Source organism: Pygoscelis adeliae, unplaced genomic scaffold, assembly GCF_000699105.1.
Source record: "Pygoscelis adeliae isolate BGI_AS28 unplaced genomic scaffold, ASM69910v1 Scaffold1, whole genome shotgun sequence".
NCBI classification, from domain to species: Eukaryota; Metazoa; Chordata; class Aves; order Sphenisciformes; family Spheniscidae; genus Pygoscelis; species Pygoscelis adeliae.
In genome coordinates, this window is record NW_008824051.1 from 3,152,595 (window position 1) to 3,166,977 (window position 14,383).

The window sequence follows — 14,383 nt, forward strand, 5'->3', positions numbered from 1 at the left end:
AGGGACATTAACGCTCAGGGCAGATCCCCCCTGTTTTGAGTTGATGCACTGTGCCATAACTCCCTGTAGTCCCTGCAGAATATTTGTTTTTTTCCCAGGCTGAGCTGCTGCTGCTCACTGTCAAAACGTGTGGCACACCCTGCCTCACAGTCATCAGAGTTTCTGTGGCAGAGAAAGTGATTCCTATTCAAACATGGGACTAACTAAATTCTGGGTGAAATAACGTCATTGTAATTATTCCCTAGATAAAATTGTCACCCATTTTAACTACAGCTGATGAAGTGCTTAACACCCTTAACTCTTGCAGCTGAACAGCCAGTGTTGTGTAGGAAGCCTGGGGCACCCCTTTGTATTCCTGAGAGGCAACGTGCTCCAGACCCAAAAAGGTGAAAAAAAGTTATAAGCTAAAATTTTTATATTAGCATATGATATGCCTTGTTTGCAATTATTCACTGAACTGAGGACTGGTGGCTTTGTCTGTGGATGGCAGTAAAATATCTTTGATGGAATAATTGAAAGGCATTGCGGAGAAGCATTTCCATTCAGAGTAGCTTTCTCAGGGGTTTATTGCTCAAGGAAAGCCAGAAACAGTTGCATTGATTTGCAGATGAGATGACAGGGAAAACATTTTCAAATACTGTAAGGTATTTATACTGCTTAAGATTTAAGGATTGCTCCTAACTAATCTTTTCAAAGCTCTCAAGAAAGACAATCTAGCTTGCATCCTTTTAATGTGTTTTAACTGGACTGGTGTCCCTTCAGCTGGTTTATCTCATACAGTGCACCTCTCCATGCTGGAAATGGGATAAGACAGAAACATCTGGTATTCTGAGGAGCAAAGGAACAGAGCAAACTTTAGACTGCCTGTGAGATAATCCTCCTGGTGCTGCTCCACGAGAGCTCCAGGAGGTCAAAGAAGTCTCACTGCCAGAGCTCTTTGCTTGGTACTAGACTGCGTATAACAGAACAGATTTGTGAAAAAAGAGGGATGATGAATGGCTGAGTATATACCGATTCGCTCTCCATCCAGTTTAGCTTCTGGAGCTTAATGGTACTGCAAGTGTTTCTAATCCCACAAGATATTTGGTTGACTCAGACACAAGCAAGCAGGGCCTGCCAGTTACTATCCCAGTCACCATCCTGGGAGATTCAGAGAATTTCGAGAGTTGGTAGAAAGTAAGATTTACTAAAAAGCCTTGCTCCTCTCTCTGAAACAAATCTCTTTTCAAAATACCAAAAGCCTGTTCCTCTGATCTGTCTCCAAGGATCTGTAATTTCAAGCCATTTCCATGAGCTAAAAGGGCAAGGTGAAGTATATGGGGAAACAGAAAATGAGTCCAAATAGATAAAGAACACAGGTGTGCTGACAGCCATAGCAAACTGTCCAAATCAAAGCAGACACTAGAATGCCATCTAAAACACATATGTGCACAAATCCATCTGAACGGCTGGTATCTGACCTCTGGAGTCATACCCTTCAGAAAAGGGCTTCAAATTCCCTGAAGTGTGATTGCACCACCTGGAGCACAAGGAACCATTGGGAAATTTGGGATTTTCTGCAAAATTCTAAACTGGGAGTCAGCACCGAAGAACCAAAGCACTCAAGGATGTCAAGATCTGGGACTGCAGTTTGGATCCCTATGTAATCCAACCAGCCAAGCCCGAGCAGTACCAATACAGCAGAGAATACATACCCGGAAATGAAAAATTCCAGCATAATCGTCCTGGAATCCTTGGTCCTTTGGTAAAACATTTTCCAAAAATTGCTTCTGCAGTGTCACAGAGCCGAGGGCAGCCAGCATCCAGCAGTCACCTCAAGGGAGGGAAGAATCCAATGCAGTCAGTCAGTTACTCACTGTTGTGGACCATAACTAACTCTTTAGGAGAGTGGACTTCAACATCTAAGACATCTAAGGACCAGCTTATTAAAAGAAACCATCATTCTTCTGTCTCCCTTCTCTCCCCCAAAATGCTGAAACACTACACAGTATTCACCAGCAATGCCCCCTGGGAACCCTGATGCCACCCAGCCATCCTTTTCTACATTTATGCTCCTCTTATCTTTTGTGGTCATGTTGAGACTTGCAGTCTAGAACATCGTTTAGGAAATCTTCAAACCTCTCAGTGGGGTGAGAAATGGGAAGATATTTCTTTCTATATGGGAGCAGAGCTGCGCCCAAAGACAAACATGGTTATGGGCCAGGAGGAAAAGATAGAACCAATACTGGGTGCAGACACACGTCTGGGTAAGTATCAGAGAAGATGGACAGAAATATCCATAGAAAGAAAACACTGTGAGTCACCAGGTGAAGACAGGATGAAAATAAAATTCAGTCTTACACATGTTGGAGCTGTGCCTACTTAACCCAAAACTGTTTGACCCTCGTACTTGAAGCATCTGCCTGATCTCAGTTGGACCTCCCTTTTTATGTTTGTCCTTATATACATAAAGGGCAGGTGCTGTATCTAAGTAACAGGGATTAGACCTGCTGCATTTGGGAATCCTGTTAAATATCTGCAATAAATTGTGTGTGAACTTGCGTGAGTCTGGATTGACCTGCACTAATTGTTTACTGCAGCTACTATGGTCCACCTCTTCCCACCAAGCACTCAGAACATAGCAAAGCTATCACAGGTTATTGCTTTGTGCCAATCTTTTCCAAACCAGGAATATGATCTTACCTATTTCTCCTTGCATGATATCAAATCTGCTAACCCCATCCATGATCAAATAAGGATTTCTCTGAAGTTCCTGGAAGAAAGAAAATGCAAAGAGCAGTGTGGGTAACCAGCCTTTGCCAGCAGTGTGTTCCTGCCCCTTGAAGACCTTTGCTTGTCTACCTTTTCCACAGCTGAAAACTATTTCTCTTGAGCCCTGATGTTTTGTTGCCTTCCACCAACAAAACAAGAGGAGATACTCAGGCATCTCTTCTTTAGTCTGCTCAGCTATTCCTAGGGATGGGGACTTGTGGCTGGGTGCTCACTGAGTTTTCATTTGGGTTTCTCTAATACTACCAACACCTTTCAGAGAGGGCTCTGAGCCTGCCTGCGAAATCATGCAGTTTTCTGGGGGACAGTAGGGCAGACACACAGAGGTTTCCAAGCAAAGTGGAGCAGAGTCTGTACTTCAGCTCAGCACTGGGTCTGGGAATGTTTTACTCTCTAAGCCTTTCGTGTTTCCATGCAGGACTAATACAGATCAGTCTGGGCTGCTTTTCATCACTTCTGGTGAGGAAAGTACAGAAAGAGGGCTTAATCTCTGGCTGCAAAATCCGACAGGCCTGGCTGCCTTATTTTTAATTCAGGGAGAATTTTCCTTGCATTCCTTGCGAGTCTTGCTTGGGCAACGAAGGGGAAACGCTTCAGAGCTCGGCCTTGCACACAGAAATGTGAACCATTCTCCCGCCTGCGTCTGCTATTGTCTGGGATACCTGAGTGGTCAGGTACAAATGGCCCCAGCATCCCCTGTGAGTAACCCTTGGCACACCCCAACTGGGTAAGGCTCTGTTTTGAAAGAGCAATCAGCCTTCAATAGGAAAGTGACCGCACACCTAAGAAAATGAAGAGATAAAAGGGAGAAAAAACATCTGAGTAAGAAAAGTAATACAGCAGCTCTTCCTTAAGCAGGCCCTGGCATTTCTTCTCCCCAATTGATTTGACATGCTGCACAAAAATGAGACCAGCGCACAACGTGACTCATGACTCGCATGGTTGCGTGAGCTCAGCATTAGCAAATGCTGTCAGTTTTCTGAAATGGCTTCACGGTGATCAAACCCCTGTAAGAAGTTTCCCTGCCAGGACAAGATGCAATACAATATCGCTGCTCCAAGCTGGCGGACAGATCATGCTCCCACAGCGCTCCTGACACTGGGGAAAGCAGCCTGGGCACACACCTTCCTTGACAGATGCTTTCATGCAGCCATCCACACCTATCCCACGACTTTGGGGATTTGCAGTAAGAGATTTACCCATAGCATGGGAGCAGGCCTAAGAAGTGGTGGTCACCAGCAGCAGCGGTTGGTCACCGTACAGGGAAGCAGCAGCTCTCAGCCCTTCTCCCTTCCCCTCTACATCTGTCCCAGCTTTATCTTCTCCCTGCCTCTATTTCCCTGTCAGCAGTTTTCCTCCCTCACCTGGGTGAATTTAAAACCTCCCACAAGCAGGAAAGAGTAACTTGCATGACAAGGCTCTGAACTTGGCCTGTGCCCTTGTGTGTGTCTGACTTGCCAGTAGTCATCCCAGAAAACCAACAGCATAAAGCAATGGGTATTTTTGTTCCCCCATCATTTCTGAGGCTGTTGAAGTCTTAGTTGCCCCAGGCAGGGTGGCTGGGCTCTGATGGATGTGCTACAGTGGGGGTAACCACTATATAGAAACACGAACTTGAAACTAATGGGAAGGCAGTTGTGTCTCTTATGGGATTCCCAAGGAAAAGGCTGATGCTCAGCTCTGTGCTGGGCCGATAAAGCTCTTAAGTGCACTGTGGACCCTGCTAGCCTGTTCCAGAGACCGGCTAAAAAGTCAGCCCATTAGTTGCCTCAGCAGATACCCTATTGCCCAGCAAGACATTCAACTCCCCAGTAAGCAAACAGGGATAAGCTGAGTCATTAAGCAGGTTTCTTGCTGAGAGAAACCAATATTTTGTCTAAAAACAGAACAGCCAACATGCCTTGACTGTGCATACAGATGATTTTGTGACTATCAGAGAGAACAAAAGCTCAAGTCAAACACTCTCACTGTAATCCCCACCCACAACACACTAAGCTCTGCTTTGTGCTGGTTTTGGCTGGGGTAGAGTTAATTTTCTTCACAGTAGCTAGTATGGGGCTGTGTTTTGTATTTGTGCTGAAAACAGTGTTGATAACACAGGGATGTTTTAGTTACTACTGAGAGTCAAGGCCTTTTCTGCTTCTCATCCCACCCCACCAGCGAGCAGGCTGGGGGTGCACAAGAAGTTGAGAGGGGACACAGCCGGGACAGCTGACCCCAAATGACCAAAGTTGGTCATTCCATACCATATGATGTCATGCTCAGCACTAAACTAGGGGGAAGGTTGGCTAGGGGACGGCTGCTCGGGGACTGGCTGGGCATTGGTCAGTTGGTAGTGAGCAATCGCTTTCTTTTGCATCACTTGTCTTTCTTGGCTTTTATTTCTCTCTTTGTTATTTTCCTTTTCATTACATTTTTTTAATTATTATTACTATATTTTATTTCCATTATTAAACTGTTCTTATCTCAACCTATGAGTTTTCTCACTTTTACCCTTCCAAATCTCTTTCCCCCATCCTGCTGGTGGGGGGAGTGAGTGAGCAGCTGTGTGGTACTTAGTTGCCGGCTGGGGTTAAACCATGACAGCTTCCAGTGGGGTGTACTCCCCACAGACTTAGGGGGCAATAACTGAAAACAACACAGAGTGTGTGACTAGCCATGGAAAAGGGGCTGCTCAGCAGCTGTCCCTCTGCAGAAACCACGCAGCAAATGCAAGGTGAATTCCCACTGAGCTGACACCAGTGGCGCTGGCTGAAACGGCAGCAGTCCTCCTTGCTGCATGCACTGTGGTCAGAAATGGCAGGACAGGTTTTAACAGGAGGTGTGTGCTTCTGAGCGTAGCCCCCTCTCTGTGGGCTTGAGGAAAAGAGGCAGCACGGGGATGCTTCAAAAGGATGCAGTGGACAGAGCACGGGCTCTTTGCACCAGCGTTGGGTGTGAGCCAAGGAAGGGCAGGGGACGAACAAAGGCTGAAGCAAAGGCAGGAGGGGGCAGTGGTGGGGAATTGCAAGACCAGATACTCTGGAAGAGTGTGACCCCTGAAGTCAGTGGTGGAATGATTGCTCCCTTGAAGGATGCTGTGTGGAGCCTGAACTAAGCACAGAGGGTTTCTGAAAGAGCTTAGAGAGGACATAATTGTGATGGGTGTGGTGCTTTGGAAATCCGGGCCTTCTCAACCAGAAGGAAAGGGAGGAAAGGAAGTCTCCAATTAGCTCCTCTTCCTTCAAAGGCAAGAATACAGCAGTCATGAAACACCAGAAACTATCATTTATTATTGCAAAACACAGCTATGCACATAGTTACTGCTACACAAAACGTGCAAGCCTCACTATTTTCTAGTGCTTAAATTGCATGACAAATAGAGAAACTACAGATTTAACTATAAGTCTGCCCAGAAGCAGTGCCCTGTTTCACTGAGAAATTATGATAAGGCTTTGTGGCACTTTCCTCAAGACTTTTCAGTTTTAGCTGGAGGGGGAAAGAAGAGGGAGCTTAAGGAGGCACATGGTCTCTTCTCAGAGTATCTACGAGTCCAGCAGTGAAGGCAACCATATGGGCTGCAAGTCAAGCGTTCTGCCTGAACTCATCCCCCCAGGACAAAGCTATCATCACTCGCTTTCCCTGGCCCACTGAAGACTTCATTACGTATTCGAAATAGAAGTTCAAGTTCAAACCAGTTCATACTCTAGAGAATGGTCTTACCACGGAAGTACTGCTTATCCAAAGGGCAAGATGGAAAATTAATTTGAGTGGTGGAAGGAGAGCGCCCTGTACATGCATTTGTCTCTAAATTTCTTTTCATAATTGCTCAGCATTTTTATGGAAGAGCAAGTCCGCAGAAGAAGCTAGGGATAAGTAGTATAGATGTAGGCCATATGCAGACATACATAAAGAACTCAGTCAGACATCTTTGTGGAAAATTGGAAGCCCGAGGTGGGATTTCATGGGCAGCATAAGCCAGTCTGACTGCAGGCTGCTTCTCAGTACGGCAGTCTGGCCATGGCCACTTTTCCACAGATTTCCCTGGTGACCCAGCATGATCCTGAATGAAGGCACAAGGACACTGTGGCAGGAGATGACTCTTTGCAGAGCCACCTTCCAATCAGTTCACCTTAACCCTACAGTAAAATCCCAGCCCTGCTTCTGTTCCTGCCACAGCACCGCATCTTTCCCTTTGGCTGTACTTGTGTTGCCCCCTCCTGCTCCAGCTTCACCTTCCTGACACATCCTGTTATCGTGAGCCACAGTGCTCCCTGTTTAACACACACCAATTAAGAAAAATAAAAAGGCTGCTATTGATTGAAAGCTAAACTCTGTTCTCAGCTGGACAAATCTTAATTCAGCATCACTGCTCTTCCTGTAATAGTGTTGCTCTGGATTCAGAAGCAAATGTGGTATTGCAGTTCCCTGGGCTGAGGGCATTGCCTAGCAGTGTGCTGAGGAAGGGTCAGGCACACCACTGTCGTACATCCCATAACCACAGGAAATCTCCACAGAATAGCTAAAACAGAAATAAGCCAGTTGGAGTAATGAGGTGAACAAAGGATGAGCTGCGCTGGGCCACACTGAAGGTCTGCCTGTTGCAATGACTTATCTCTGACAGCTTGGAGAGGGAGCAGGATAACCAAGCAAGTCAAAACTAATGCTCCTCCCACATACGTCCTCCCACTCTCCATCACCTGGGGGCTAAAGGACTTCCCAGGCTGGAGGCTCTATCCACAGTTTTGTGTTTATTAGACCTCGCGGGAATCAGGAATCCGTTTCCTTGAATCTGCCTAATCTTTTTTTTAAAACTTATATTCTGCTTTTCTTTGACATTCTCTTAGACAGAAAAAACCAGGCTAATCTCAAGGGGGTTGCTTCCACCACCAGAACTCAATTCCCTGCTTTACAGCAGAATAGCTCAATTCCTAATTGCCTGTTTTCAACACAAACGCCTCAGTTGCTTAAAAAAAACCCTCCTCTGCTCCAGCTCACTCTCTCTCACCATGAAGGAATGAGGGCCTCAGACTCTGCACAGGTGGGGAGCCCACAAGTCGTGCTGGAGGATGGACTGGTGTCCAACAGCAGTTGGACAGTTTCCAGTTTCCAGCAGAAACAGAAACTGTCTCAGATTTTATCTGCAACCTGTTTGCTTTGTGTGACTCAGTGCTAAAAAAATCAATGACAACTGCAAGCAAAGGAGGTAAATGTAATGGATGTAAACAAGGGAGGTAGCCCTGTCTACCCTGAGCCTTTGAGAGACAGTTTCCTTAGAGGTCTTGAAACCTCCCTCAGACCGCTCAGGACAAGGTAAAGTTTTCAAAGTGGCACAGTGTTATCAACTATTCCCCTGTGGCCACCACAGCTGCATAATCCCGCTAGCTGACTCCCCAGCCTGAGAAACAGGGAAGCGGGTGAGTCAACAGACCATCACAGGAGAGCTGGTCTCCCCTCAACCCGGGACGCATGCATCCCCCCACTGCAACCAGCCCTTTCCAAAAACAACAGAGTCTGGAGATACTATGCAAATAAACCCTCCTCATCTAAAGCCTGTGCAGAGAGAGAGATGTAACAAATGGTGATGCACTGCAGCTTCCTCGGCCCAAAGATATGAACTCTGAAGTGGAAGTCAGATGCAATCAGCTGAGTAGGAAAGGGCTGAGACAATGGCAGCCTGGAAATGCTGCTCCCGTTCAATTACACTGATTGCACATGCACACTCAAAAAATAAGGTGAATTGATTTTGATTTTCATCAAGGAGAAATACTGAACAGGATCCAAGGGCCTTGTGGCCTCTGGGATATACTGAAGCTGTGAACTCCACCAGAAACAGCTGGCAGGCGGCTTTGGCTCATGCCAGAGAACGGCCCCACGGTGACAGACCTGCAGGTAGTGCAGGACAGCACTATCCCTCATCACCGCACGTTTCTCATAACTTGCCTTATTAAAGCAGCTAAGGTGACAATCCACATTTCTTTTTCCTCTTTTTTTTTTTTTTTTGGTAGGTTTTTCTTCATTTGTCCCCTGTGCTATTAGAGCTAAGTTTTTAGGTTAGCTTCAAACTGTTGTCTGATTTCTTGCCTGAATAAAATCTATCTTTTTCTCCCCTCCAGCTACAGACAGGCCAAGGCTGATACAGTAGGAACTTCAGCTCAGCTTATCTGTCTGGAAAGATCCTAACTTCAAAACAATTTTTTTTTAAAGGGCCCATTTTGGTTTAGTCAGTTCCTGGGTTCAGAATTCCTTAACGTTGATGTTACTTCCTGGAAATCTCTGGGAATTAAATAAAATGCCAATAAACAAATACCGATCACCAAAAGCAGTGTAGAATCATGATAGGCGCTCTGTTGCCAAAAGAAGGTTACATTTGCTTTGGGAAGGGACAGAGGAAGAGAGGAAAAAATGTGAGCAAGCCCTTTTGCAAAATTACTGAATCAAATGACAAATCACTTTTTCCAGCAAGCAAGCATTGACCCAAAGTGTATCATTTTCTCCAGTGCTTTTTAGATGCTAAGTGCAATAGTACGGTTCCCTGAATCTCTGCTAAGGGAACAAGGTATATACCTTGCTCAAATTCACACTGAAGTAGCCTCTTTCTGTGGCTTCTATCCAAGAACTTCTTTTAGACGCTACTCTTCCCTTCCCCTCACACCAGACACATGAGACAAATACCCAAGAAGTCCGTGCCCTGATGCCACGAACAGACTGCGATGATGCAGAGGAAACCAATGTCGGCTATTTCAGACAGTCCTTTCACCACGCACCCTCCTACAAGTCACATCAGAGGCACTCAGGGAATTCTCTCATGCTGACCCTCAAACCTCCATTGGCCACCTTGCAGCTTTTCCCTCTCTTCTGGTTGCCTCCCACACAAGTCACAGCCTATGTTCAACGGGGGACGGAGCCTCCTACACCTTGCTCAGCAATCCCTCACCCCATGAGGTAGCTACAGGGTCCCCAGGAGATGAATGGTGAGCAGCTGCAGGAGCAGTAGTCTGTGACCTTGAAGACTCTTGAGAAAAACCTTCAGCAGCTTCACCCTCTGCCCATTTTAGCCTTATAAAGCGTAAGTGCTGAAGATCAGGGACTATCCTTAACCGAGTTTATAACAGGCACCATATCAAGCACCATGCTGGGCTATCCCTGGTTCAGGGCCAAGGCACTGCTGCATATGTGGTAATCTCTCTCCCATCACACATAACCCATGTTTGAAAATATAACCAATGTTAGCAAAAATCAAGCACTCGGAATTCAGCACCACCACAATTCACATTGTCTGGATCATCCCAATTTAGTTTCTTTTTGCATCTGTATCGTATAATGCATTATGATCAGAACAGAGTGAAATCTTTAGCTAAAACATTAATTGATTAAAAACGTGTATTCAGCAACAGCAAATCATTTTGTGACTTCCTCTGTTCCACTCAATTGCTTGTGTGAAGGAAAAGCATCAAACAATGAAAGAATGTGTTCTGAACATTTTTTAAAGGAGCATCTCAGTTTTTAAAATCTGACATAACTCTTCAAGGAGAATTTCCCTTTGAATGATCTTTAGGAAAGCTCAGCTATAGAAAATACTTTGTTGGGTCTAAAACAGAACTTTTTTCCATTTCTCCAAACTGGGGGTGAACCAAAAAATCAGTTAATTGCTTCCTGCTGTATCTGATACCTCCAGCCCCACCTCTAGTAATGCTTGAATTACCACATGCAAAATCCCTGTTACAAATTACACACACTCCATGGACGCAGACTGAGGGCCTGGAGACGAAAACACGGCCTGGAGCAGTTCCCATCTGATGGGAAACTGCAACTATTGCAGAGTTAGGAAAAGTGACATTTCAAATTTTGTCTTGGTGCTCCTGATCCACCTCCCCCCTTCAGAGACTCCCATTATTAAATCAGCTCACTTTACATGTCAAAGCAAGTTGTTTCTGACTGTCACCACTGACTATTGCTGTCTGAAAATCAAGCTGTTTTCTCGCTACTTTATACATTACCCCCAGATATGAAGACTCCAAAGTCTGAACGTAATTGGCAATTCTCTTGACAATGTACAAGGTAAAATAGAAGCAGCATGTTGCTCAACTGCTCAATTGGATCTGGAACAATGACAGCAGTTATAATTGTTATCTACCACTTAAATAACCAGATCCTATATGACTCAGAAAATGGAGGCTAAGAGATTATTAGGACCAAGATGCCAGTTTTGTCACAGGTACATTTCCAGCCAAATTTTTTGAATGTCAGAGGGAGCTAATGGTGGAGGCTGTGAAAAATATAGACATAGATTAAATTGGCCATGCTCTGTCGGCAGGATGTAACTATGCTCACTCTCTGGGAGATGTATTCAGGTAAGAAACAGTCTCCCTTGGGGAAATTACAGGTATCTCTTTGCCAAGTAAGTTTAGGTAGTTTAAACACCTGGGATCATGTATCCTTACAGTTAGCATTGCAATGACCTAAGAACAAAGAGTTTATGAACATTTCTGCATGGATGAAAGGTGCCCAACTGAAAAACTTCAGGAATGGGGCACTTTGACTCCTAACACTGCAGCCTTCCTTCTTCCTCCCCGGGGACAAACTCCCAAGAGGCAACTGGACGCAGCACTGGCCTTTCAGGACATTTGAAATGCAAATAGTTTTATTTACTTCCTGACCCTTGGCCCAAAACATCTGCAGCTCTATAAATGAAAAGCAACCACTGCTATTTAGCAACTTCTGTCCCTGCTTCATTCTGCCAGGAGATGGAGGCCACGCTTTCATGTCACCACGACACAGCATGGGTGTTGTGGTGACATTTGAGAACAACTGGTTGGGCTCCCCAGGCAGTTGGCACCATTGCCCTTCACCTTGCATCTTCTCTAGCAGGATGAAGCCTGGCTGTCGGGAAATGGCTACAGGTGGAAATGTTGGTCAAACTGAGAAAAAAAAAATTAAATTGGAGCCTTCTTCAGCACCAACATCCTGGGTTTCTGTTCCAGATGAGCCAGTTGAGTCAGCAGTCTCACCTTTTGTCCCTTGAGTACGTCGTGGAACAGCAGCTGGTGATCCTGCCTTAACCTCTCTAATAGAAGAAAAGGCTTTTCAACGTTCATGTCGTGAACCTTGGGCCGTGAGTGTACGGTTTAATTTTTTGGAGGAGAGCTCTGGCAAAGCCAATGACTTTTCATCCCGCTCCTTCCTGAAAATTGTTGAATGCGATTGATTTCAGTCAGTTTGGTGGGGTGATGCTGGAAACTGTGTAGTGATTGCTGAAAAAAAATCTTCAAAAGGCAAGTGCTGGGAAAGAGAGGACCTCTGCAAATTTCTGAAACTGATTCCACGAAAACTTTCATTCATCAGCTTAATCTTCATGGATTCAGCAGAATGGAAGGGAATTCTCCAGCACCTGCCTCACCTGACAAACTTCAAGCACTAGCAGCAGCAGGTTCTGCTTTTGGCAAGGTACGTCAGTCCCTTTGCACATGAAATAACTCTCAGCATATTCAAGTAGGATAGATGTTCATCCCACACTGCGGTGCCTCAAAATTAGTGGTATTTGGGTTTCTAAGTCGGTTTGTATGCTTTTGAAATCCTACACTTCTCTGCTGCTCCCAAACGGCAAAAACACCAGGGTAGTTAGTACTTAACAGGACTGTATCATAACATTTTATTCCAGTTTATTCATCTTTAAAATGCCCCTGAGAGTCCTTTCTAATATCCGTGTTTGTCTTTTATGAGTCTAATGCTTAGTTATTGTATCTTTGTCTTTCTCAGTCTGGAAATGGTAGCAACTCCTCTCCTTTGCATTTTTTAGTTACTCTTCCACTATAACCCCTATTTCAAGACAGATTATCCCCACATGCTACAAACCTGTAAGTGGAATGCTGATGTAAAAAACACAGCCCCAGCTGCATTCTCACTGGACCTGGATTTGAAGAAAGGCTGCCTGAGGAGAAGCCCAGATGTTCAGCCAGCAGTAGGAGCTGCTTCTGCAGAGGAGAATGATCCCTTCATAGCAGCGCCACAGAGGACACCCAGACATCTGCATCCAGCATCTCCACACCTACCAAGCCATGTGATAAAGCGTCGACACAGATTGGAAGTGCCTGTACCTCTGCATACACAATTTCTCTCACACTTTCAGGCCCTGCTGCAGCAATAGATAGTGACAAGTTCAAGCCTCAGGCCCCATCCCTATCACCACAACACTGCAACCACAGCCCTGTTGGTGTCCACGCTGCAGCTTCTGCTCCATCTGATGCTTCACCACATCACACTCCTTTTACACCAGGGCTTCCTGCCTTTCCATTCAGGCATCCACATTTAGCAGCTATGCAGGCTCCCTGGGCGAGCCTGCTTCGCTTCTGTGAGCCACGGCTTTCAATGTCCATGCTAGCAGCAGCCTCTGCTGCTGCTATGCCAAGGCCACCACACCGCCAAGCTCCAGCATACCCTCATTGCCCTACTTGCATCTGCCATCCAAATAAATCTTTTCTAGTTTTCTTGTCCTGTCTCTACAGTTTCACAGTTACTGTCTGAGGGGTTGCCTTCAGGGAGATGAACTGGTTTGCTCCAGCCCAGGGAAGCCAAAGGTCCCAGGCACTAGCAGTACGCTCAGCAAAATCCAGCAAAAGGGTAGCACGTGGCAAATCCAGCAGCTGCACCAGCAGCAAATGGTACACAGCAGTGCTATACAGCACAGTCTGACCATAGAAAGATTCTCTGAAGTAGGTCCTAGGATAAAAGAGCTGAGTATGTGATTCCACCTCCCAATTTAAACATCCGTATGCCAGATTATGACAACTGCCTATTAAACTGCAACTGGGAATCAGCAGACAAACGTACTTCATCTCATGCCTTGTCCCAATTACTTTAAAACAGGTATTGCTGAGTCAGTGGCTTGGATTACAGAAATCAGAGATCTTTAATAGAATTTGACAGCTTTTCAGGTTTGCACAAAGTCCTCTAGAAGCAGATCAAAGTGGGAACACCAGTTCTAGTGAGGTTCACAGGTAGAAACAAACTTCCTACAAAAATGTACCCAATGAAATCAGTAATGATATAGAAGTTATCTTCCCCCTACACATCCCACAGCAAGGATCCCTCCTTGCAGTGTTGCGCTCCCAGTGCTCCCCTTGGGATCTACTTCCCTGCTGAGCACAGATTTCCTTCCCCAAGGTGAAGGCCTTCAGCCCCTGGCCATCAGCGCTCCCATTCAGCAGCAGGGCTATGAAACACCCCGGCTGGCATAACTCACAGTTGGCCTCTTCCATTGTATTCGCCGCAGCTTATCCTCTGGGAGCAGGTTGGGACCGATGGAGCTGACATGGGCAGGGAAGGTGGCATCCTCAAAAAGCAGTCCTTGGCTCAGACACAAGGCTCGCAGGCGGTTGAAGTCCTGGTTATTAAATTTCTTCAGGTTCTGGAGGCTTCCCGTTGCCCCTGTTGTTTGCCAGCCCTGCTCCCACATCAGAGCAGAGCCAGGGGCAAGCATTGTGCCCCTTTCCTGTGAAGGAGAGACATGGACTGCCATCAGTTTCCTGATCCGAAGTGGTGCCTTAGGAGTGTGTGGGAAAGCAAACACCTCCCCACACCAAGAGGATTGTGGAGCAGCAGCTTGCAAAGCTGAGGGCAGTCACAGTGACAAAAA

General features: G+C 45.9%; 1 protein-coding gene across 1 annotated transcript in view; it reads right to left on the minus strand.

Annotated features, from left to right (window-relative positions):
- CAPN13 (calpain 13) overlaps positions 1 to 14,227 on the minus strand; it is a 46,626-nt gene extending 32,399 nt beyond the window's left edge. Inside the window, exons 1-3 of the mRNA XM_009333687.1 lie at positions 13,991 to 14,227; positions 2,683 to 2,752; positions 1,695 to 1,813 (exon numbers count right to left, since the gene is read on the minus strand). Coding sequence (XP_009331962.1) covers positions 1,695 to 1,813; positions 2,683 to 2,752; positions 13,991 to 14,227 — 426 coding nt within the window. The remainder of the gene's footprint in view (positions 1 to 1,694; positions 1,814 to 2,682; positions 2,753 to 13,990) is intronic.
- Between the last annotated feature and the right edge of the window lie 156 nt (positions 14,228 to 14,383).